The sequence below is a fragment of the Wyeomyia smithii genome, chromosome 2 (genome assembly GCF_029784165.1).
Source record: "Wyeomyia smithii strain HCP4-BCI-WySm-NY-G18 chromosome 2, ASM2978416v1, whole genome shotgun sequence".
Lineage (NCBI taxonomy): Eukaryota > Metazoa > Arthropoda > Insecta > Diptera > Culicidae > Wyeomyia > Wyeomyia smithii.
In genome coordinates, this window is record NC_073695.1 from 246164985 (window position 1) to 246190611 (window position 25627).

The 25627-nt window shown below is 37.9% G+C and overlaps 1 protein-coding gene across 5 annotated transcripts; it reads left to right on the forward strand.

The window, feature by feature from the left end:
- Positions 1–5436: 5436 nt before the first annotated feature.
- On the forward strand, positions 5437–23972 carry LOC129723947 (EH domain-binding protein 1). Of its 5 annotated transcripts, XM_055678447.1 has the most exons (13): positions 5437–6353; positions 17494–18080; positions 18138–18846; positions 18909–19111; positions 19198–19278; positions 20545–21008; positions 21116–21214; positions 21508–21849; positions 21973–22096; positions 22171–22267; positions 22337–22525; positions 22592–22743; positions 22796–23972. In XM_055678447.1, the coding sequence occupies exons 1-12, from the start codon at positions 6250–6252 to the stop codon at positions 22671–22673; spliced, it is 3081 nt and encodes a 1026-aa protein (XP_055534422.1). In that variant the 5' UTR covers positions 5437–6249; the 3' UTR covers positions 22674–22743; positions 22796–23972. The 5 variants fall into 5 exon arrangements, with proteins under 5 accessions (XP_055534422.1, XP_055534424.1, XP_055534423.1 ...); XM_055678449.1 differs by lacking the exon at positions 21116–21214; XM_055678448.1 differs by lacking the exon at positions 19198–19278.
- Positions 23973–25627: the final 1655 nt, after the last annotated feature.

Consider the following 25627-nt stretch of genomic DNA (forward strand, 5'->3'; position numbering starts at 1 on the left):
CATTTTGTTTCAACTTCGGATCCAATCACAGCAAAATTTAGCATCAATTTCTGCTTTACCCTTTTCTGATTTTTGATGCGTTTCTCAGCCCTTTTAGGCTGAATTTGGATGGGATTCTTTCTATTTATGGTTTTTCTGGTCAAGAAGGTTTTGGGCTGAATCAATTTGGGCTATGCTCAATCACTAAATTAACCACATACCACAAAAGATCAAAATAATGGTCGCAGTGGTCCAAATCTTACAAAAAAAAACACAGAACCTAACGTTTTTAAATTTTTGTTTATAAGAAAATGTCCACGTCGATAAAAGGAGGCGAAGGAGTGGGGTTTTTGTCAATGTCCACGATTATCCACGTAGGGGAACGGGGGGGTCTTAAATGGCGATTTTTCTGTCCACGTGGAATGTGAACGGCCCCATAACACTGCTACTGATTCTTTTTTCAAAAGTATTAAAATAAATTAATGGAAATCTCTAGTACATTTGAGATCTTTCCTTACGTGGGTCATTTTTTAAACGCGATTTTTTACAATAACGCGGATTATTTTAACACGATTTGGAAGGTTCTTTGTACAGGGTATCAAATAAGTATAGTATAAGTAAATCTAATCTAATCTTTTAAACGAGGTACAATCAACCGCGTAAGAACAGACCCCAGTGTAAATAAAGTTTTTTTACGCAGACTCCGGAATTTACGCGGTTTTTATACGCGCAACGTATCGCCTCAACAAATAGGCTTTAGTGTACATATTTTTCAATGGCGACGTTAGTATTTATCAATTGGATCTAATAATTTAATGCATTCAGTGAACATTGTACCACCATTTTAGCCTCGTTTGCTGATTCGCATTCGTATCAGAAAAAAAACAACATCCGCGACGGAAATTTTTTTTCTCTATAACTTTTTTTTTTTTTTTTAAGGGGGGATTTGTTAGTAGCTTAAGAATTTATGATAAATATTAGTAAATAATGAGTATGTGTGTCCAATCACAAATGGTGACTTCTCAACACTGTTAGAAATTTGTAATTTTAATTGTTAGGATTTGTTTGCTTTCGCAATTAGGACTTATCATTCGTAGGGATTTAAACCTACTTGTCAGAAAAGGGAAGTAAACTTACAACTAACTTAATTGCTAACTTATTGGCTATAAAGAGAGCTTATCGTAGCAATTGAGGATTGCAACGATTTTTGTCGAAAATTGTTAATAATTTTATTTGACATAGCTTCTAATGGTTCAACACCAGTAAGTCTATGTAATTCGAGTGTACCAAACCAAGGAGGACGCTTCAAAATCATTTTCAGAATTTTATTCTGAATCCTTTGAAGCGTTTTCTTCCTTGTTGAACAGCAACTTGACCAGATCGGTACAGCATAAAGCATTGCTGGTCTAAAAATTTGTTTGTAAATCAAAAGTTTGTTCTTTAAACAAAGTTTAGAATTCCTGTTAATGAGAGGATATAAACATCTCGTATATTTGATGCACTTGGCTTGTATACTCTCAATGTGCTCTTTGAAAATAAGTTTTTTATCATAAATTAGTACCGAGTACTTAACCTTGTCGGACCAACTTAAAATAACCCCATTCATCTTGACAACGTGATTATTGTTTGGCTTGAGGAAAGAAGCCCTAGGCTTATGCGGAAAAATTATCATTTGAGTTTTAGAAGCATTGGGAGAGATTTTCCACTTTTGCAAGTAGGAAGAAAAAATATCTAAACTTTTCTGCAATCGACTGCATATGACACGAAGACTTTTTCCTTTTACGGAAATGCTTGTGTCATCGCAGAACAATGACTTTGTGCATCCTGGAGGCAAATCAGGAAGATCTGAAAAGAATATGTTGTACAGGACTGGACCCAAGACTGAACCTTGAGGTACACCTGCTCTGACAGGAAATCTATCAGATTTTGAATTCTGATAGACAACCTGCAGAGTTCGATCAGTAAGATAATTTTTTAAAATTTTGATTAGGAAAATTGGAAAATTAAAAGTTTGCAATTTCGCAATCAAACCTTTATGCCAAACACTGTCGAATGCTTTTTCTATGTCTAAAAGAGCAGCTCCAGTGGAATAACCTTCAGATTTGTTAGCTCGTATTATATTAGTAACTCTGAGCAATTGATGAGTTGTGGAATGCCCATGGCGAAATCCAAACTGTTCATTTGCAAAAATTGGATTTTCGTTGATGTGTGACATCATTCTGTTAAGAATAATTCTCTCAAACAGTTTACTTATTGAAGAAAGCAAACTGATTGGTCGATAACTTGAAACTTCAGCTGGGTTCTTATCCGGTTTTAAAATGGGAGTAATTTTTGCATTTTTCCATAATTTGGGAAAATATGCAATTTTAAGGCAGCAATTGAAAATTTTTACTAAAAATTCCATTGTGCTCTCAGGGAGATGTTTGATTAGTATATTAAAGATTCCATCGTCACCAGGTGCTTTCATATTTTTGAAATTTTTAATAATTGATTTAATCTCATTCAAGTTAGTTTCAATTATTTCTGCAGGTAAAAAATTCTGGGAAGAAATTAAATCAAATTGACGTGTGACTTCATTTTCAATTGGACTCACAAAATTCAAATTTGAGTTATGAACACTCTCAAACTGCTGAGCAAGTCTTTGAGCCTTTTGTTCATTGGATACAAGAAAACGTTCACCATCTTTTAAAACTGGAATAGGCTTTGAAGGTTTCTTAAGAATCTTCGACAGCTTCCAAAATGGTTTTGAATATGGTTTCAATTTTTCAACTTTAGTCTCAAAATTTTGATTTCTCAGAAGAGTAAATCTATGTTTAATCTCTTTCTGTAAATCTTTATAAATAGTTTTAAAAACAGGGTCACGAGAACGTTGATATTGACGTCTGCGGACATTTTTCAAACGAATTAGAAGTTGAAGATTTTCGTCAATTATTGGTGAATCAAATTTCATTTGAGCCTTTGGAACAGAATAATTCCTGGCATCAACAATTGCACATTTTAATGCTTCCAAAGCGGAATCAATATTCACTTCGTTTTGCAAATCAAGCTCATTATTGAAATTTCTCTCAATATGAGTTTTGTATCTTTCCCAATTAGCCTTGTTATAATTAAAAACAGAGCTCATAGGGTTTAAAACTGATTCATGTGATAAAGAAAAAGTTATTGGAAGATGATCAGAATCAAAGTCAGCATGTGTGATCAAATCACTACATACATGACTTTGATCTGTAAGCACCAAATCAATTGTTGAAGGGTTTCTTACAGAAGAAAAGCATGTAGGACTATTCGGAGACAAAATAGAATAGTATCCTGAAGAACAATCGTTGAATAAAATTTTGCCATTGGAATTACTTTGAGAATTATTCCATGAACGATGTTTAGCGTTAAAATCGCCGATTATGAAAAATTTCGAACGATTTCTGGTGAGTTTTTGTAAATCACCTTTAAAATAATTTTTGAGCTCGCGTGTGCATTGAAATGGTAAATATGCTGCGGCAATAAATAAAATGCCAAGTTCAGTTTGAACTTCAATTCCCAAAGTTTCAATAACTTTCGTCTCAAGATGGGGAAGAGCACGATGTTTGATTCGGCGATGAATAACAATTGCAACTCCACCGCCGGAACCCTGAATCCTATCATATCTATGAACCACGTAATTGGGATCATATTTTAATTTTATGTTAGGTTTCAAAAATGTTTCAGTAATAATTGCAATATGCACATTATTTACTGTTAAAAAGTTAAAAAGCTCATTCTCATTGGCCTTTAATGAGCGAGCATTCCAATTTAATATTTTAATTGTTTTATTTAAAATCATTGCTAAATTTTAAATTAGAAACAATTTTAATAGTAAAATTTGTGCCTATTTGAATGGCTTCAAACATTGATTTTGCCTGCAACATGGCGTTCATAAGATCGAACATTGCCTGTTGCAAAAAAGAAAGTTTACCTGCCGTAATAGGCCCCAGGCAGTTGACATTAGAAAAAATATTTTCGGCAGCAATATTAGCTGGAGTGATAGGTGTACAATTATTTTCTAGCCTGTTTTGCTTACCCATATTAACGGTCATTTTCGAACTACCAACACTAGGCGGTATAATGTTCGAACTACCTGTAACCTGTGCATAAGTTAAACGGGTATGCAAAGGAGTAGGTAAACTATGCGTCACTGGTACGCTTGGAGAATTTTGTTTTGAAGTTGGTTTTAATTGAGAAATTGAATTTTGTTTACCTTAACAATTTTACCTTGCCTTAACAATTGCTAAACGGACTGGGCATTGATAAAAATTTGACATATGGTTGCCGTTACAATTCGCACAGCGAAAATTTTTACTCTCTTTCACAGGACATGTGTCCTTTTTGTGAGAAGAGTCTCCACAATTAAGACATTTTTGGTCCATGTTACAGAATTTGGAACCATGGCCATAACGTTGGCAAGTACGGCATTGGGTGATATGCTTTTCACCTCCGCCATACTTCCTATAAATTTCCCACTTTACACGCACATTATACAAAGCATGTGCTTTTTCAAAAAATTTTAAGTTGTTAACCTCATTGCGGTTAAAATGAATTAAATAATTAACAAGGGAAATTCCAGTTCTCTGACTGTTTTCGCCTCGTGATTTTTGTTTCATTAGAATTACTTGGGTAGGGGCTATGCCAAGTAATTCTGTTAAAGTAAGTTTGATCTCATCAACGGTTTGATCGTTGGTGAGACCTTTCAAGACAACCTTGAACGGCTTGGCGTTCTTGGTGTCATATGTAAAAAATTTGTACATCTTGTCAGTTAAATACTGAACAAGACGATCACGACCCTTTACTGAGTCGGCTAATAAGCGGCATTCACCTCTACGGCCAATTTGATAGGTAACTTTAACGTCAGAAACAAACGTTGAAAGTTCCTTTTTGAATATATTAAATTCAGAAGAAATAGTTACCACAATAGGTGGAACTTTCTCCTTTTTTAAAGATTTTATATTTTGTATAGTTTCGTTATTAATAACTTCCATTTCACCAGCTTCTTGCTCAGGCAAAATATCAAAAGGATTGTCACTACAGACACTCGATGTGTCAGAAAGAGATGCCTCTCTTTTCCTCCCCGCAGCGATGCGAGGTTTCTTTTTTCGTCCAGCCATTTCAGGTGATACGAAAAAAGTTAAAATAAATGTTAAATTCAAAAGTAGGTAGTCTTGAGAAAGACTGATGGGAAATAACTTTCAGGTAATCTTTAAAAGACACACTGACAAAACACAAACTTTGAAGCTATAGGCAGTCAAAGACCAGTCCACAAGCAACCGAAAAAACGTCTGATCTGTAGGACAGTTCAAGACGCACTGTTGATTTCTCTATAACTGAATTTTCAATCTATGCGCCCCTTGGCATGAATGTTTCCTTTCACGTTTACTGTTTTTACTCGGGTTCTACGTTCATTCGCTTCATTGCGACTTGAGCTGTCAAATAACAAGATTTTTTGTGCAGTAGTAACCACGGCAGTCAGAGAACAGTTTTTGATAAAAATTGAAGAATTTTCGTTTTTTCTCAGAACCAAGTGAAGAAAATCGGTGCGCATTTCATTAGTTGTGATTCAATAGTGCTTGTGGGTGTCGTTGGGCGTGCGAAGAAGTGCAGCAACAATGATTACGTGCGGTGAAACTTGTTCCAGTGACAACTGCTGTTGAATAAATAGGAATGATGATTTCAGACTTCCTGAAAAATAGTGATTTCCCATCAGCAGAGGCGAAAAACAACGGTGAAAAAATGGTTATCAACCTTGACCAGCAGCAGCAGCAGCAGAGGCAAACATCATCACCGTCATTGTCGTCATATGCTGTGGATTTTCGGTTTGTGCGCTGACGGACGGACGGATAAGTGAGTTGTCCTTTTGCGGTCGTTTGGCGTGAACGAATTCCGCATAGGATATCTACCTGACAGAGTTGCAAATTATAATTGACGTGTTTTGCCAGTGTCTGTGGTAAAAATAAATATCGCTCGTGCTAGAAAGTGTTTTGTTGTCGAGCCACAGGGAAAGATCACACAGGGTAGGGTCGATTCTTATCAGCACGAGGGCGTGAATTGAGCCTCGATCGTCTCGCTAACCAGTTGGTGAAACGAAGCGGGAAGTGGGTGGGCTTGTGTGTAAGGAAAGAACGAAGAATCGTCTGCGATTTACTTGAACGGAACGATAGAAGGAGGCGAGCGCAAGTAAAACGAAGACCCGCTCGCATTTATGTTGTAGCTATTAAGCTGGAAGCGGACAGCGTAAAGTAAACAATGGGGAGTGTTTGGAAACGGCTGCAGCGTGTTAACAAGCGGGCTGCCAAGTTCTCCTTCACCGTGTCCTATCATGAGCTACATATGGAGACCACTGCCAAATGGTGAGTGTATATTTTAGATATTATATATTTATTTAACGAGGTAGCTTCCCTTCGAATTGGAACTGATATCTGAATTGTTGTTTACTAGAAAAAAACTACACTTTGTTTACTAGGCATCAGATATTGTCTTTCAGAAATTAAAACCAAGTACGAATATATCTAGATAATATTGAAGGTGCAAGGGGCACTGAATGTGTCTTCGAAGATTTTCTTTGATAACGTGACAACCACACAACTCTATCTGGATAAAAATGTTGGGGATATCTCGAAAAGGATGTGTGAACTTTGTCCAAAATTCATTTAAGAAATGTATACAATGACCCGAGTTCTACGGTGCTTTCACTAGTTTGGCATTTCACAGAGTCACTGACATTCGGAAACATTCTGAAAACATGATAAAAAGCCTGCATTACTAAACTTAAAATAATTATCGAAGAAAAACTATTTCCCCAAAATAAAAACAGAATAGCTGACTGACAAAGCGGATTGCCATCGACAAATTTATTTCATTAATAAATCATTCATTTAAATGCAATGGAATGGATGGCTATTAAAAATTTGCCATTCAGTTAAACTTATAGAGTTTATTGACCTTGATTAACTTTTATTTTCCTAGGCCTTCATTTAGGACCTTTTCTTTTTATTTAGTACGTGAATGGCATTTTCTTCGTACTCAAGAAACGTAAATTGTTGATTTATGCTAATGATCCGAAGGCCTTTTAGAAAATAACAAATTAATCTGATAAAATTGGAGCATAATTTTAATGTCTCAGAGTAAGTTTATCACAACGCTATATCATTTTTTTAGCTATTGAATGATAAATAAAGTTTATAGTGTGTCCATGAAAATTGAAAAACACAGTTCATATTCATGAAGATGCATTAGCTAAGCTAACGCCAAGCCGGTTAAAAAAGAAGTTCAATTATTGCTACATATCGTGGCTGAAACACTTACGCTGAGAACGCGTGGGGCGCTTGTGACATTCATGCTTGATAACTTCGGATTAAAAGAAACGATTTCACCTTTTTTCTTTTTTATTTGATGAGTATAATGTTTTATGCTCTATCATGTCATGAGATTGCTGTTCATCAGCCTTGTTTCGTTCCATCCACCCATCCATCGACTGTTCAAACGGCTGTTTGTGGCCGGTACATCGATCAACACTGATTCCTCCTAACCCAGCAAAAAGGAAAACAATAAATCAATCAAGCACGATGCTGCGGAATGTAGCAAAAGCAACAGAATCTTTTTTCGGGGAAGTACTTTTTAAGTCCAAGCAAAACATAACGCGTGCTTGTCAGAGATCCCGTAAAGAGTACTGTGTGAGTGGCTATATAGAGCAACTTCCCAGCCGAGGGCGGTTTGTTCTGTAGGATAGAGAAAACGAGAAAAAAAAAACAGAAGAAGATACCGCGGGCTACGGAGGCGAAACGATATGGGCTATAAAATAAAAATCCAACTATAAATGCGAGCTCGCGCGAGCAGACGAATAAACGAACACACATGTAATCGATGGGTCAAGGAATTGTTTACTTTGCTTCCAAGTGTTACTTCAATGTAGACTCTTGTTTTTTTTCACGGAGTGGAGCACACGAAGAAAATATGTGTTTCCGGTTGTACTTATCAACGCTATGTCCCTCCAAATTTACTATCTGTAATAGCGATGAAATTTCGGTTGTTGCGCGTAGAGTGTTACAACTTTATAATTAATAGCTATAACATAATAAACATGTCCAAAGGATTGGTGGTTTCTAAGTGCATTTACGAACGGTGCGAAAGATTCAGCTGGTCAATATTTTTCAACCCCCCCTTTAGGAAGAGCTTGCCCCCATCGCCTTCAGTTGGAGTCGAGTCGAGTTAGTGGATGAGCGCGGCTGCTGCCTCGTCTTTGCGGCGAATATTGTGTACCCGTTGCAAGGCAAGATTTATTTTTGGCCGATGATTCCGTTGTCTCGGTGCGGCTCCACTCCAATTGATTTGGCGAGCAGTCAGCAATCGGTTTGATTTTACCGCATTAGGAGTGACGTGCTGCTGCTGTGGTGCGGCGTTGCTGGTTAGAAGCCAGGCCTGGTGCGCGATCAGTGAAGCATCGTCGTCGCACGTTTTCGCGAATATGTTTTATGAATTTTCCGGGGTTCGATGGAGTCATTTGGTGTGTATTTAGATGGTATGCGATTGTTGTAGGCGCACAGGCAGACTATCGATCTGATTGCTGCGTTTCTATTTGCGTCCCGCGTCATGTCGATTGAGTCGACAGCAATTTATTCCGCGTCGCTCAAACGCTTTTTTGATGGCCACTATTTTATGCGTCTAACCACGTCTAACCCGCTGATATACGAATGTAGGTTAAGAATATTTGTTTTCGCGAATGAGCGAAAATTTTTAGCTCGTGACATTTTGGGAATGGCGATGTTAGATTGTCCGCGGTATTTTCGAAAAAAAAAAGACTTAGGTGTGTGGTTGAAGGTGATAAACTCAAACTTATCTTAACGCCAGTGTGTGATTGATGTTCTAAATTGTGACACGTTGGAAGACGTTATTACGTTTTAGAAATTTTCGAATAGTTTAAATTTTGACGCAATTTTTCCACGCACGAACGGTCTAACCAATTTTTTTTTGGCTTCTCCATAATAAAATATGTTAGAAACAAACATTTATGAAAAATGTAAGAAAAACAAAAAGATTTTTATTCTAGATGTAGGCAAGTTTTTCCCGCTGCATAACTGCATTAATCATTTTGACGCTCTGCACTTTTGAGAAAAGATCAAATTGGTTCGTTTCCCGCTTCGGAAACAAGCACCTTGATGTTAAGATAAGGTTTATTGAGTATTTAGTTCACTCATGACAAACGAAATCCGCGGCTAGTTTGTTCCAATTTCGCGCTATCTGTACAATATCCGGCATCACCTTCTTCCTATTGATTTTTGCCCAGTACTTTTCGATAGGGCGGAATTGGGGGCAATCCACCTTGTACTACTGAACTGCCAAATCCGGCCAAACTCAACTGGACCTCTGTGTGCCTTGATAAACGGTTGGACTCGCTTTTTGAGGCACTCTTGCTTGTATATCGTTGAGTACATCGTCTTGTTTGTGATAAAAATCTTGGTTTCCGTGTAAAATTATCAGCTGAAACAAAGTTGAATTTATGCTGTGACGACATAAAATTTTGTTCCGGGAAGCTGTCCAAAATCCATCTTCATCCAAGCATCCTTTGTACTTCATCATAATATTCTCGCACAACTTTCGCACTAGGTTTTGCTGAACCCTGGAAATAAAATCTTAATTTGTCGTCGTTTGATTGATGCATGAATTTTAAATCATTTAAAATGCAAGGTTTTGTTTAAAATTTAATAATGAGTGATCATTACGGCGTTAACAAATCGATACATAACGAATACCAGAATTCAGATTTTTGAAAGACGAAAACGGATTCGCACTACAGGTCGGACTCGATTATCCGGAACACCAAAAAAATTTTCATTCCGGATAATCGAGTTTTCCGGATAATCGCATCACACGAAAAATACTGAAATTTTGCGATTATGGAACATAAAATAAATATTTCTTTTCTTTTTATACTTGTATGATCCAGTGGCGAAACCAGAAGTTATTTCTGAGGCAAAAAAGGATAAAATCTTGAGAAGCAAAAAAAATAAATTGGACATTAATTATTTTCACTTAATTCAACACATATGCCAGAAGTGATGGTAAAGACAAAATTCCGGAATAAAAATTGAAAACGGACACCAAAAAAAATAAAATTCCGGATAATCGAATTCCGGATAATCGAGTTTTCGGATAATCGAGTCTCCGGATAATCGAGTCCGACCTGTATTTGAAAAAGAAGAGAGTAATGTCACTAAAAGCGAGGAGTCAAATTGACGCACGGAGGAACGGTAGCCATTTTGTAAAGGGGCCATCCACATACCACGTGGACAGTTTTTAAACGATTTTCAACCCCTCCCCCCCTCCCCGTGGGCAACTGCTCATATGAATTCTAAAAATTTTGTATGGACCGTGGACATTACACATGTTTACACTAGTTTGTCGTTTTTTTGATTTGTTTTCTGCCCATAGTGATGTCGATATTTTCGCAGTGCAGCTTCATATGATGGTAAGGGAAATGCTGTCCAATTTAGCTTACGAAGCGAGTACAAACAAAATTGTTTTTGGACAGATTCAATGCGTTCTTCATGTGTTACAATATAGAGATTCCATACAATGCATCAGTATTCCAGAATTGGTCGGACGTATGTAATATATAATAGTTTGAATGTATATGGGTCTTGAAAATTATGGCCGAAGCGTTCTATAAAGCCCAGCATACTATTTGCTTTGTTGATTATTGTGTTATAATGTTCTATGAATGTAAATGTGGAGTCTAAGACTACGCCTAGGTCCCTTACGATTTTGCATTTTTCTACTGGTTGGTTTCCTAAGAAAATGTCTGTTGGTGGTGTTTCTGTTTTTTTTTGCTGAAGGCTATTGAATTAAATTTTTTAATGTTGAGTTGCAATAGACTTTTGTTGCACCAAGTGTAAAATACATTAATTTCATTCTAGAATATTTCGAAGTCTTCTGCATTGATTATTTCTATAAAGAGCTTCATGTCGTCAGCATATACAAGCACATGTATTGATTTAAGAAGAATGAAATGTCATTCATGTAGAATATAAAAAGAAGAGGGCCCAGGTGAGAACCTTGAGGAACTTTAGAAGTTACTTCTATTGGGTTTGAAAAGGAATTTTGAAAGCGGACTATTTGTGTTCGTTTTGTTAAGTATGACTGCAGCCATTCCAAAAATGTTGTTTCCATTCCGTATTTTTCGAGCTTGAAGAGCAATAAAGGTATGTCGATTCTGTCAAATGCCTTGCTAAAGTCCATTACAGTTAAAGTTAATGTTATGAATTCCAAAAGATTTGTGGTAGTTGATCGGCCTTTATAAAAGCTTTGTTTTTGAGTTGTAATTTGGTTTTTTACTTGCTGAAAGATATTTGCATTTATTATTGATTCAAATAATTTTGGAATGCATGAAATAATGGCAATTCCACGATAATTTAGAATGTCAGATTTAGCGCCAGACTTGGAATTTGGCACTTAATATGAGGTTTTTCAGAGTTCTGGAAAAATTCCATTCTTCAGAGACATATTAAAGAGGTGTAGTAAAGGTGTATATAGTTCTTCTGCCAAGTTTTTGAGAAAAAATGGTTCTATTCTGTCAGGTCCAGGACCTTTCGTAGCGTCTAAATTTTTAAGTGCGTTCTGAATTTCGAATTCAGATATTTGATTGACAGATAAAGAATTCGAATATTCAGGAAAATACGAGAAGGTCGCGGTCTGTTTCTTCAAATGTGGTGTATATTTCTAGAAAAAAAAGTGGTAGCTGCCAAACGTATGTTCTAATACAACGCTTACTTTGATCCTTCCGGGCCAACATCGCACTTGTTTTTTTTTTTATTTTGACTTTAAATTTCTAATTTCCTTAGCTCTCATTTTTTTCTGTGTGGACTCATCACTGCGACCAGAGATTAGATCTATTGTGATATTGCCCAGGATTTTTCTGTACTCCGCACTTCACATTATTGGCAGTATCACTATTGAAGTAAGTGATACGCTTATCACTCATATCCGCGCTTGTGTATGAGTTTTACCTTTCCGTTTCAAGCTTACTGATCTGCCATGCCGAGCCTCTGTCCATTCTAACAATATCGCCTGATTACAATTTCCCTGAAAAAACTTTCATCACCAGTTTTATTATAATAAGAACTTATTTTTGTTAAAAGGAGAGTCAACAGGGGGACTGTAGAACTCAGATTAAAGGATGGGTATGTGGTGGGGAGCCTGAGAATAAACCCATGCTAAAGTCCTTTGACAACCAAATGGTCTGATTCTGCTAAGATTCAAACCTACCCGCTTACCAAATCGGACTCTGTAACCTTGCGGCCACGGAGCTCCCATTCTTAGTCCTCATAAGCGTGAGCACGATTGACCGGCTACGGTTGCTACTTCATTATTCCCAGTTCAGCTGAGAACACACAGAGAACCAATACATGTCTAGCATTCATCCTCAATGTGTAAAAACTGGTGACTTGAATCTTTTTGTTATTTTGCATCCGAATGCAGGTCAATGAAGGAGTATGGTGACGTGATATTGGCTTTATTTAAAACCGAGAATGCTTCTGCACTTCCGTGAGAAATCACTTGTCCGTCTTGGTAAACGATGCACTAAGTTCGAGTCCCGTATGTTTACGAGAAAGCTTATATAAGTCTCTGAAAAAAAAAACAGGGACACCAAAATTCGCAGGAATGGTTGAACAGCTATAATCTTTCATGTTTTCCGCTTTTGGAGTGCGCCTGTGTTGACCAATATAATCTATCTGTAGAAAATCCGACCTCCTGAAAGGCTTTAGATATTCGTTCACCCGATCATCTGGCTTTGTGTTTAACAGGTCGACTAGCGATGTTTCTTGTACACTTATCGTGTGCTCCTAATATCAATTTACTGATTTGAGATCGATTTGCAGCAGAAAGACTAAAGGCTGTTGGGGCCACGCACAGTGAAATGCAAAATATTTTTTTATACAATACGTTTATGTGACACGACAAAATACATATAATGTTCGTGAGGCGAACCAGCCGCAGGCTGAAAACCTTTAAACACAGACAAAAAAAATATGATATTTAACGGAGCCAACTAAATCTTATTTCTAGGGTATCTCATAAACTAAGAGCAATTTTTTCATCCTCGTTGCCGACTACGAGCCCAAACTAAATCTAAGACTAAAACTATCATGTTTTTTCGACATTGTTTTGTTGCCATTGTCAAGTTAGGCTTTTCAATCATGTATAAAGTGTTCCGCTGGGCCAAGATATCACGAACTGGGACAAAGGGTTGTATTTCTCGGGCCCTGAGAAAGTCCAAAACTAAGAATCTGGCGTCACAGAATTGAGCACACACCCAATCTACAAATGCAATGATAAGTACTAGTAACCCGATATCAGGATTTTAACAGAGCTTGATATTTTGTTACGAACTTTTTGTTTCAACTTGTGTTCTAAACTTGGTCTCGTTAATAGTTAAAATATCAAAATTACTAACTGATTACACTGAATTCTGTTTTTACGCGATTTTTTTTACGTGATTCTATTTTACACCATTTTTTTACGCGATTTTCTTGAAATTACGCAATATGTGACATGGGAAATATTGTGTATGAGCCAAGATGTAACACACACATACATACACATACATACGCACACATACACATACACATACATACGCACATATACACACACACACTTACCACATAGCGAAAGATTTTGTAACGACGCGATCATGTTTTACACGATTTGCGCCAAATTACGTGATTTTTTTTTGCGCGCACGCATCAATCGTGTAAAAAGAGAATCCAGTGTATTACAAATTATAGCAAGTTTCGTAAGGTTTTTGGCAGAAAAAGATCAGAATTAGTTAGCGTGTACTATATTTTGTTAATTGAATAACAAACTTAGTTATAAATATGCTTCAACAAACACACTTTTGAACATTCAAGTGTATGATAACAGAATTTGATATAATTCTGTACTTTTTATCATTCTCGCATTTCAAGAATATTACAGGCTTTGTTATTTCTACAGAACCTCATTTTTGATGAGAATACGAGCAGTTAGATCCCAATAGCGATCTTTCAGTGGGATTACATCCGCCAAAACTTCCAAAGTATGCTCCTGGAAGTGCTTGAAACTCCTTGCGAGAATCAAGTTTAGCCAATCTCGAAGGGGTTTACTTCGAGTTTTCAACAACTTTTTGCCTTTCTCCTAGAAAGGTATAGCAATCACTGAAAAAACTAAAGGTATAAAAAAGCTCCAAAGGGCCGAATGTCGTATATCACTCGACTCAGTTCGACGAGCTGAGCATTCTCTGTATGTGTGTGTGTGTGTGTGTGTGTGTGTGTGTGTGTGTGTGTGTATGTGTGTGTGTAACGCTCTCCCAATCTCACTCGATTTTCTCAGAGGTGGCTGGACCGATTTCAATGAAATAAATTGCAAATGATAGGTCTAGTTGCCCCATAAGATCCTATTGAATTTTATTGTAATCGGATTTTTAGTTTAGAGGTTATGTATCAAAGTGTAAAAATCATGAAACATCAATATCTCAGGAACTACGCAACCGATTTGAATAAAATTAATTTCAAATGAACGGGCTACCTAAAAAATCTTAACTTTTGAATTTCATTAAGATTGGACATGTGGTTCAAAAGTTATGCAAAGAAACGTGTTCTCGAGACTATTTAATCTCACTCATGTTTTTCACAGATGGCTGGACCGATTTTCATAAAATCGGTGTCAAATGGAAGATCTAGCTGCCCCATAAGATCCTATTGATTTTTTTCGCAATCGGACTATTACTTTGCCTGTTATATTTAAAAATGTGAAATCCAGCTATGAAAAGTAAAATATTCACAAGACTACTAAAACTCACTCACTTTTCTCAGAGATGGCTGAACCGATTTTCACTAAATTAGTGTCAAATGAGAGGTCCAGCTGCCTCAGAACTCCCTATTGAATTTACCTGTAATCGGACAGTAACTTCTTCTGTAATGTATCGAAATGTGAAAATCATGAAACTTCATTTTCTCAGAAACCACACAACCGATTTGAACAATATTGATATCAGATAAATGGGCTAGTTAAGGGTTAACTGATGAATTATGATTGAACAAGTGGTTTCATAATTCGGCTGCTCTATACGTTCCCATTTCATTCGATTATAATCGAACTCAAGCAACCGTTATATATTAAATTGTTGAAACAACGAGTCTATTATCTCAAAGATTACACGACTTATTCAACATAACTAGCGTCATACGAACGAGTTATCTCTTAAACTCACAAATAACTAACTTAATAATAACTTGATATGTGGTTCAATAGTTATGGAACGAGGAGAAATTCAAAGGCTATTTAAAACTACATATACCTGCTTCGATCAATATATGTGGCCTCAACATAATTTCAATGTGGTTTCGTACTATTTAAACGTTCCCGGTATCGCTCGTGATAAAATTGTTCGAAATTAAAAGTCATTTCTTTTATTTCGCTATGTCTTAAGCACTAACATTACGTCAAATTTCATATTTTATACATCAATTACAACATCAATATTTTAGAACCTAAAGAGTGAACATACTTTTATTGAATTGAAGCGTCCATGTAAATCTATTTTTACAAATAATAAGTTTGAATGAAAAAGGCTGGGTCTGACCGCTAGGTGGATTAATTTAGGTTTTTATAGTATCTGTCTTTCAGATGGGAATCTCCTTTGACCTTTCCTAGGAATTTTAGGAAACGAGAGATTTTTTCTCTTCCTAGACTTTCCGGGCTCAACAAAAGAAGATTCCCCAACTGAATCGTCAGAATCAGACTCGTCGAATGACAATACCTCGTAAAGAAACGGGGAAATAAGTTTGATGGCAGCGGTACCCTTAAGCGCTTCTGTGTAAGTGCGCTCAGAGCGCTCTTTCAGAGGCCGCTTGATTCAGTCTGCGAAGTTAACCTACAGTAAAGGGACTTATAAGCACCCTTATCGCAGGCCCACAACGATCCTTATTTCGGCAATGGGTGGCCGTATAACACAACTGCTTGCACTTAAGGCAATTCATTACCCGTGGCACGAACAAGCGCACGGATAGATGCACCTTGTCCACGAGTACGTAGCTCGGCAGTGCAGACCCGGCGAAAGCCTCTCGAAAAGATTCTGGTTGGGTGTAGGTTTTTACACCGTTGTCGAACGATACTGAATACAATTGTTTGCAATCCAGTATTTAAACCGGCTGAAGGCTGAAATCAATAAAACTACCGGTTTCAGCCTTCAGCAGATCCTCGACAGGCAAACTCCAGTGAGTGACGCTCGATCTGCACTACGCAAACTTTAATGTACATTCCCGCGTAAAACGCTGGCTTGAGGCATGACACCGAAATACGCAGTTTATTCGTGCGGACTTTTGTGACTTTTGTCACGACTTTAAACCAACTCGCGGAACTTTGTATCTGTTCGAATCGGACGATGGAATTTCGATGGTGATTTCGCCTCACAGGAGTCGGTTCCTTTTTCGTCCATATTGGACAGAAGAATCAAATCCGCGAGCTCAAATAGAGAGCCGGCACGGTAGAAAAAAAAACTACTCAACTCTGTTAACCGCTCTCCTCCGAATAAATCCAGCCGCGGCGGCTCGTCGATGTTGCTTCTGCTGCTTATCAGCAGTCTTTGTGCTGCCAACGAGGTACCCGCTCCCCGGCGGTGCGGATAACTTGCTGCTGTTGCTTTACTACAAGCTATTGTTTACACTACACAGAATGACTCGAACAATCACACGCGCCGTACACAAGCTGTGTAGACCAATAAAATTCAAATTGATATACTGAGAAAACTTTCAACAAATCAAACTGATCCAACAATTTGCACTAGCCCAGCATATGACGTTATTTGCATTGATTGTGCAAATATTGGATTGCGATACCTTTGCATAAATTGTTTGTTGTCCAAAAACTGATTTATTTTAAATGATAACGGAAATACCCTTGGTGAATTAGTGGAAATTGATTTGGAACCGAAAGTTACTAGTCACTCATAGAGCGATTTGGAACTCAAAGCGGCTTGTTCTTTTTTTTTTTTTTAGTGGAGTAAAATTTCGTCAATATGCTGTAAACCACTTTCCATTTTTTCGTCAAGATAAAAATAAAGAAAAAAAAAAATTTCCAAAATAATAATTTGAAATCTAGTTCTCTGTCGAATAAAAATTGTATTTTCAATACCTATAGGTCGTCAGACTTCACTTGTTTCGTTCAATCTTATGGGAAAACGAAGTCTTTTATTCTTACGATCTGATGTCCCCTCTTTTGAGGGTTGAGGGTTTCTTCGTTCTATTGAGTTTCAACTATTTATAATAAATAAACGACAAATTGTTCAACAAAATTTACACTTTTTTTCGAAGCTCAGAATTTTATTGTAGCTGATTCGTGATTCTACGTGTTAAACCATTTTATAAAATTGTCATCAGTTTTGAAAATTACAAAATTGCAATTTTGTAGAATTTTCTATCTGTTGTAATCAAACATTCTGTCTCTGTCCACTTTCAGGCGCCCTCACAGTCTCCACGTCGTCTGGACCCGTCGATCGCGACGAGTTGTCTCCAGCCCGCTGGCATGGGAACCGGATCTCGTCAATCCGGTGAGTAGCACAATGGCCTGGCCAATGCCGGACAACCACACAATAGCCGTCACACTGTTCAAAGATATACGAACGCACGAACTGGAGGACAAGGACTGGACGTTTGTGCTGGAGGATATTTCCCAGCTGGGTAAGAAACGGCTCCTAGCGTCAGCCACGATTAACATGCGCAAGTACGCTAGTATAGAGTCGACCCAGCAAACGTTTTCATTGGAACTGAGGCCCGTTTCGAAGAAAATTGTTTCTGCACAATTGGAGCTAACGTTGAGTTGCGTTTTTCTGCGAGAGGGCAAAGCAACTGACGAGGATATGCAGAGTATCATTTCGCTTATGTCTGTGAACAATGTGACTGATATTGCTCCGCTGGATGATCTGGAGGATATTCCAGATTTGGAGAGCTCAATTGAAATATCCGAGCACATGCTGGACTTTACGCAACAACTGGAACAATTGACTACTAGTCTAAACAGTTCCGATCTAGCCACGCCGATGAGTGGTGAGTTTCCCTAATCATAAAAAGAAGTTTAAACTGAATTTTAACCATTTTTTTCAGTTCCTTCTCTTTCAGACGACCAAACTCCGATCGTCAGCGGGTCAAGAGATATGTTCAAAGAAATTCTGAACGATCGTGGATACATTTCGTTGACCAACGAAGGCAGTTCAATGGATGAAGAAGAAAAGGAAACTAAATCAGCACCTCCAGAGATTAAATATAACGCGACACACGAAATTCCAACGGAATTAGATAGTAATACCAATCAGTTCCGTGAAACTTGTATCCCGGATACAGTACGCTCACTAGAAGAAATCCATAGGGAGGAAGATGAACAGCTCGATCCTTTGGAAGCACTGGAGGAAGAAAAAACACCAATCAAACCTCAACTTCCAGCACCCGAACCAGCTCCTATGGTGCAAAGTCCCACTGCACCATCAGACATAGATAGTGAATCGTTCAGCAGAAAATCTCCAGAGGAAAACCAGAACAGCCGGGCGGAGTTGAAACCTTTAATTCTAATTAAGAGCTACGATCATCAACCACCGGAAAAAGCCCCGCCTGTCGTAGCGGAACCACCTCCTGTTGAACCAGATATTCTTGCAAAGAAACCAATCTTGCGAGACAGCACACCTGGCCAAGATTTACTGGAATGGTGCAAGGAGACCACGAAAAACTACCACGGAGTGAAGGTCACGAATCTCACTACCAGCTGGCGCAACGGAATGGCATTCTGCGCCATCATCCATCACTTTTATCCCAGCCTAATGTAAGATAATGTAACGACTGTTGAAGCTTGTTTTATTGATGTATTTTTTTTTTCTTTTATAGTGACATGACAAAGCTCTCCCCGGGAAATGTGATAGAAAATTGTCGAACAGCGTTCGACGCGGCTGAGAAACTAGGAATCCCACGTGTTATCGAACCACGTGATATGAATATGCTTGCCGTGCCGGATAAACTGGCCGTCATGACCTACCTGTACCAGCTGCGAGCGCATTTCACCGGTCATCAGCTTGAAGTTCACACCATCGGTAAGTACCTGCTCAGTTTGTCTTAGATAATAGACATGACAACGGAAATTGGTGATGGTTCAATATTCTATTCCTACTTTCACTAGATTCGGGCATACCGTGCCAGGCTTGCTTCGACGCGGCCGAACAAGCTATGTGCATTTACTCCCAAACGAAAAATAAACGAGGTAGTAGGCTTAGACGGGCTTTGCGCTGCACGTGATAGGTGCAATCTTCACCACTAACCTCCAACCAATAGGTTCATATCACAGTGCCTTAATGCTAGAAGTGCTTAATAATCTTATAAGACAAATCATCCGCCAACATGAACAGACGCACACATGAATCGTACATTTTGTAACTTTTCCCTACAAAATTAAAAGAACCTTTAGGGGATTTTAAACCAATAATACCAGCTGTATAGTGATTTTACTCTCTAAAATTGAATTTTTTTTCTCACGAAATCTCAACCCACCTTTCGAATTAGGGCACACCAATTTACTTCTCATTGAAAGTTTCATACTTTACATAAAAGCATAACTCAATTTACGATGTTATCTACCATGAAAAAGAAATTTCGCTTGATGTCATCGTTTTCAAATTTAATTGTCGTCAACTTCAGACTTTTATTGATCTGACTCACGCTAACCGTTTTGTTATGGTTGCTCAACGTTTTATTGCCTTTTTTTCTTTCTGCTCCTATCCTGCTTAATTTTTGTTTGTTTTAGTTTTCGATCATTTTATTTTTTAAGTCTATTATCATTACTGCTTAACTTTTCATAAATTCATTTTGGTCAATGGGGTGGTGACCTCAAGTTAATATAACTGGAAGTAAACATAAATAATGATAAGAGAACAAGAAATTAAACGTCGAATGAATTAATGAAGATAATAATCAATTCGCACTCTACTGTCATTCCCAACGAATGGTTTTTAGTTTTTGGGTTCAACAAAGCATTTGAACCGAACTTTTGCAACACCTTTTCCGTTAGCCACCGAAACAAGAGCATTTAGTAGCAATAGTACTTTAGCAGTATTTTACTGTTCATTGGATCATTGAACCAGCAAACCGGAAGTTTCTTATACGCATGTTTCAATAGGAAATCGTAGTGATCATAGTTTTATGAAGGGGAAACATGCCAAATATTAATTTACTTGAAAAAACAAAATGTTACAAAATACCAACTAGAACAAATTTTTATGGTTTCTAGGAAGTGATTATAACAGTTAGAATAATATTATTACTAGCTACAGTAATATTGGATGGGCCAAAATAATTCAGCTTTGAGTATCCAACATTGGATGCTACAATTGAAACTAACTTTATTCAGCTCCGTGCTGCTTTGTCACGCTTTTGCTAATCCTGGAATGCGGCATATAATAAAAATATTATTTCACTGACACCCCAGAGGCTTTTAAACGACAGCAAATTCATACCATTCTGTTCGCTCCAGGTGAAACATCGGACGACTCCAGCTACGTAATCGGGAACTACAAATCGGACAAACTGACAAAGGATTTGCTGAATCTGAACGAAATGATTACTCCACGAGAGGACGACTTACTGCTGCGGAAGGAATCCAGCACGGCGCATCTGTTGGCAAACTCAAAGGCACTCCTTGGCAAGATGCTGTCACCAGCCAGAGAACGGTATGGGTACGGGGAAGAAGTGCCCTCGACAGTGGACGGTCAACTGGTTAATGGTTCCTTTGAAGAAGATAAGACTCTTTATGATGATGTTGGTGATGTCGAGGGTGGAGGTAGCACTGAAGGCGGTGTAAATAATAACAATAGTTCCAGTGCTATAAACAATAATAGGATTCGTTATAATTCCGCGGAAACAAATGGAGAAGTGGAGAGCAACGGAAAGAGAGCTGAGGAAGAGATGCTTCCACGGTTGGACACCCAAACAGCGAATGTAAGTGATAGGCAGTTTTTTTTTAAATTTTTTGTGCTTTGTGTTCAGAATGATTTGTTTTACCTTGGTTATTTTCGTTTTGGTTTGTTTGATTTCCTTTTTTCTAGAAATTCCTAATGCGGCATAAGGAAATGAGTGAAAGGGCGAGAGTTATGATTGAAAAACTAAGAAATACTAGCATAGATAAAACTGGTGATATTGATAATGTAAGTTTTGTTTTTTCTTCTTTTGTGCTTTTATAAAAACTGGGTTTTGTAAATATTTCTTTGAGTCTCAATCTTAGTTTCTAAAGTGACACTTTTTCAAGTTACTACAAATTGTCATGGATGGAGAACTCCAATGTAAATGAGTGGGTGGCTGAAAACTCATAATCTGTATGAGAACTGTCCAGTTTGTTTTGATGGTTTTTCACTAATACAAATAGTTTTTCTTCCCGTTTTTAAAAAAACAATCCTGCCGCTTGCCTCCGCTGCTTATCAACAAAACGCTTACCCCCTAGAACGAACGGCAAGCTCGTTTACGAGAGCAGGCACGCAAGCTTATAGCGGAAACCAAAGCTAAGGCACTGAATCTGGATTCGCCTTCGTCGCCGACGAAAATTAGCACCGCCCAAAAAATGAACTTCTCCCCCGAACGAACCATCTCACCGATCAACAACGTGCCGGAGTTTATTTTTCCTACCGTTCAGCGAATCGCTAAAGACTCACCGCTGCGGAACGTCGTCAGTCCAGTCGACGGCAGCGATGCCAACAGTAACCATCTGCTGAAGAAAACTTCGCTCTCTCCGAACAAATTGTCCCCTTCGCTGTTGGAGGTGATTGCTCCGAAAAATGAGGGCCGGGTAAGAGTTTTTCGTGCTTTTGAGTTTCTGAAGTTATTCTACTAAAATCACGAATGCCTATGTTATTGTGATTAATTACGTTAATTTCATATACTTACTCTGCTTCTTCATCTCTTCGTGCAGGTGGAAAAAGTTAACTATATTCAAAGTGAGCTGAACAAATTGGAACGCGAACAAGAAGCAATCGATCAGAAGGCAAATGCACTGGAAAAGAAGCTACGGGCAGTTATGGGAGGAACCATGACAAGTAAGTTTGGTTTCGTAAATTAACACCAACAATATATGAACACGATGGTTATAAAGACGATGGTCTATTTGCAGATGTGAGCGAAACTGAAGACCAACTGATGTCACAATGGTTCACCCTGGTCAACAAGAAGAACGCTCTGCTTAGGCGTCAGATGCAGCTTAATCTACTGTAAGTGTAATAAATAGTTCTGACCAGTAAAAAAAGCACCAATTAACGTCTAACATACCAAATTTACAGCGAGCAAGAGAACGATCTTGAGAAGAAGTATGATATGCTGAATCTAGAGCTGCGAGCAGCACTTTCGATCGAGGACTGGCGCAAAACGGAAGAGCAGCGAGAGAAGGAAGCTCTGCTTTTGGCCGAATTGGTAGCCATAGTGGACAAACGCAACGAACTGGTGCAGAATCTGCACAGTCAGGAGCAGGCGTAAGCGAGCGCTGCAGTGATAAGTAATACACATTTTAGTTAACTTGTTTTCTCTTCCATTAACAGTATTGAAGACGACGATGAAATCGAGCGGAAGCTGGAAACGGTGGATATCAATCACAAGGACGAAAAATGTGTGATTCAGTAAAGCAGGAAGGCTTTTACAACAAGACTTTTGGAATACTCAACAGTCAGTAGATTGGACTAGACACTACCAGGTATTTAGATCAGTACAAAATGGTAGCAGTTTATCAATTATTATTTTTACAGCAAATCAAAATTCATGTTCTAAAATTTCACGGTTTGACGGTTTGCGAGACATCGAATCGCAAATAACTAACGTATACAGGAAATTACTGTCGTATAAGTTTTAAATTCTTGATGACACGTAGTTATCGTTACTGTTGAGTGAGATGTGAAGCCCCATGTGACGCACGTGCAGTTGCGGATTCGGTTAGGCTTAGAATTTGTCACACTGGATCAATTCCGTCCGAGTATTTTGATTTCCTGCAGTGAAAGAGGATGTTTTCTAGATGTTGTTATTCATTTGGTTAACCCAGCCTGGGATTTGGTTTGGATTTCATCACACTTAAGTTAGGCTTTACGTATGTAATAAGGTTGGGCTGTAAATATTTTTGTTAAGCTTTTTTATCGTGCAAAAACCAAAAAAGGCTCCGAGGAGAATATACTCAAACCAAGTTTCACGAAAGCTCCCCAGAAGTCAGGAGCACAACACGGTGTATGAATTTTCAGTTGCCACGCTTCAGGTAGTTTTCAACTTTAAAATCGTAGACGTTTTTATCAATATATGCCTATTAATAGGCAGTTCCATGTGAATAAGAAATTTTGCTCGACTGTTATGCGATCATAGCAGAAGCAAGAAACAAGTTTGATAAAAGAATCCTTTTTGTTTTTACCATGGTGATTATTCGTGATAATGATTAAAATATCCAAAACCATTTATTTTTATATGCTACCTTTTACGATGTAAGTGAGATTGTACTCTATTTTTAAAACTACCGGTAGTAACCCCGCAGACACTGTAGCAAACAATTTGTACCATACGCGAGCTTTCATTTGGCAATGCTCCCAAACTATAGAACAAACAAAAAAAAAAACGAATACAAATTGAAATGTTCTAGTCACTCGAATATATTGTAGATAAAACAACTAATCTAATTGTAAAGCTAGTATTATTAATTTAAAGCAAACCAACCTACGACGTGCGACGCTGGAGTTCATCACGTATATGCAATAACGATTATTTTTTCCACAAACAGCGCGGGAGCTATTGAAAACTACCTATACTACTTACCAGATGAGGGTAGATGGCAAGTTTAATTTATTGGACACATCTATGACGCGATTTCTATGCTAATGAATAAGGAAACATTATGATTAGAAGATTATGGTAAAGAAATACATACACGTTACAAGTACTATCAAATGAGACAAAGAACGTGCGTGGTGTATATCATAGATCCCCATTCTTCGACGTTGATTTGATTCGGAACCGAAATAAGTACAAGATTTTTGGTAAGCAACAATTTGTTCAAAGAATGTATTTCATCTACCACTTTTGTTTTTCAATATTTAGAAATGTCTTTAAAAAGAAAAAACGTATCGTGAAAGCAGTATACGAAATATGCGTAATCGTCGCGAAAACGGATCAGCACACAGAAACAACAACTCAGGTAAGTTTTTGCACATTCTCTGTTCTAGAAGATTAACTAATTATTTTGCTATTTAGCAAAGTAATATGCTGAACGTAAAAAGAGAAACCAGAGAAACATCAAATAACTGGCGCAGTAAGCTTGGAGATCTGACATGTGATTAAAGATTTAATAACTTGTTTTGATTATAAGATTTCAGTTGTCGATGGTTGTAAAAAGGGTTTGGAATATCACACCTTGGTATCATTTCTTCAATGTCAGTTTTGGTAATCAAAATAATTATGTACTCAAGTGATAGTTGTAGTGGGCTATAATTAGATTTATTTCATGCATATAGAATAGGAAGCCTGAGATGAATCTATTTGGACCGATAAGCAGTTGGTGAACATCTTCACGAAAGAGCTGGACGTTGGATTAGAAGACCCTACGACGAGCAGCTGGGCTCCATAGTCAAAAAAGGGGTTGGCGAAGTAGGCACTGTCGAGCAGGCCTTGAGAAGTTGACAAGCGCTCATGGAGAATATTTTCGGTCATTCTCACTTAACACGTGCAATCATTACAATCGTTTTTTAATAAGTTGTTTCTACTTCGCTTCCGCATTAACCCGACCCTGCTCATTAATGACACAGAACCGGTATTTCGTTTGCGATTCCGTGTTAAGTTTGCGGGTACGCTTTTTGACAACACTTGCTGGCTTTCGTCGTGATTTGGGAAATTATACACCTGTTACGTTTTTCATCCATACCATTTCTTGACCCTCGCGACGAAACTTACGAAATATCATGTTTTTTGGACATGTACCACACCAAAAAAAATTTGATTACACTCATATCTTTTAGCGCGTTATTCCCGGTTTTCGTCCAGCTTTCGGAACCTTTGAAGAACGCCTGAAACGATTCGATGATGTATATTTATTACCTTTCCCATCCAAAATTCTTTAGCAAATGGTTTGCTACCCTTATTTTATATCGACTGGAATCTCATTGACAACTGCAGAATTGAGCTGACTGAAAATTGAGCTTTTTTTACCCGTAGGAGACTGAACCACTGCGACCATTGGTAGTAGATCTATTGTGGTATGCTCCGCCTTAATCTAGGTGCATTCAATTTCGGCGCATAACTATTATTGAGTTGATGTCCAATTTTGATCTGCACGTGTATCCCAGTCAGGTATCACAATTCGAATGAAGTGTAATATCTGAGAAAGGCTTTCGTTCCATATTTCGGAAGGACTTAGTAATCCTCTAACGAGGATACGCAGTCTGCCTTGTATTAAATTACTCTGCATTTGCAATGTAGGTGTTCAGAGGTTTCATTCTCAAGTCCGCACAGGCGACATTTCTCGTCATTGAGTTTTTCCATCTTCTTCAGATGATACTTGCTCGGACAGTGACCATTGAGAAGTCCTGTTATCGTACTTAGGTCTTTTT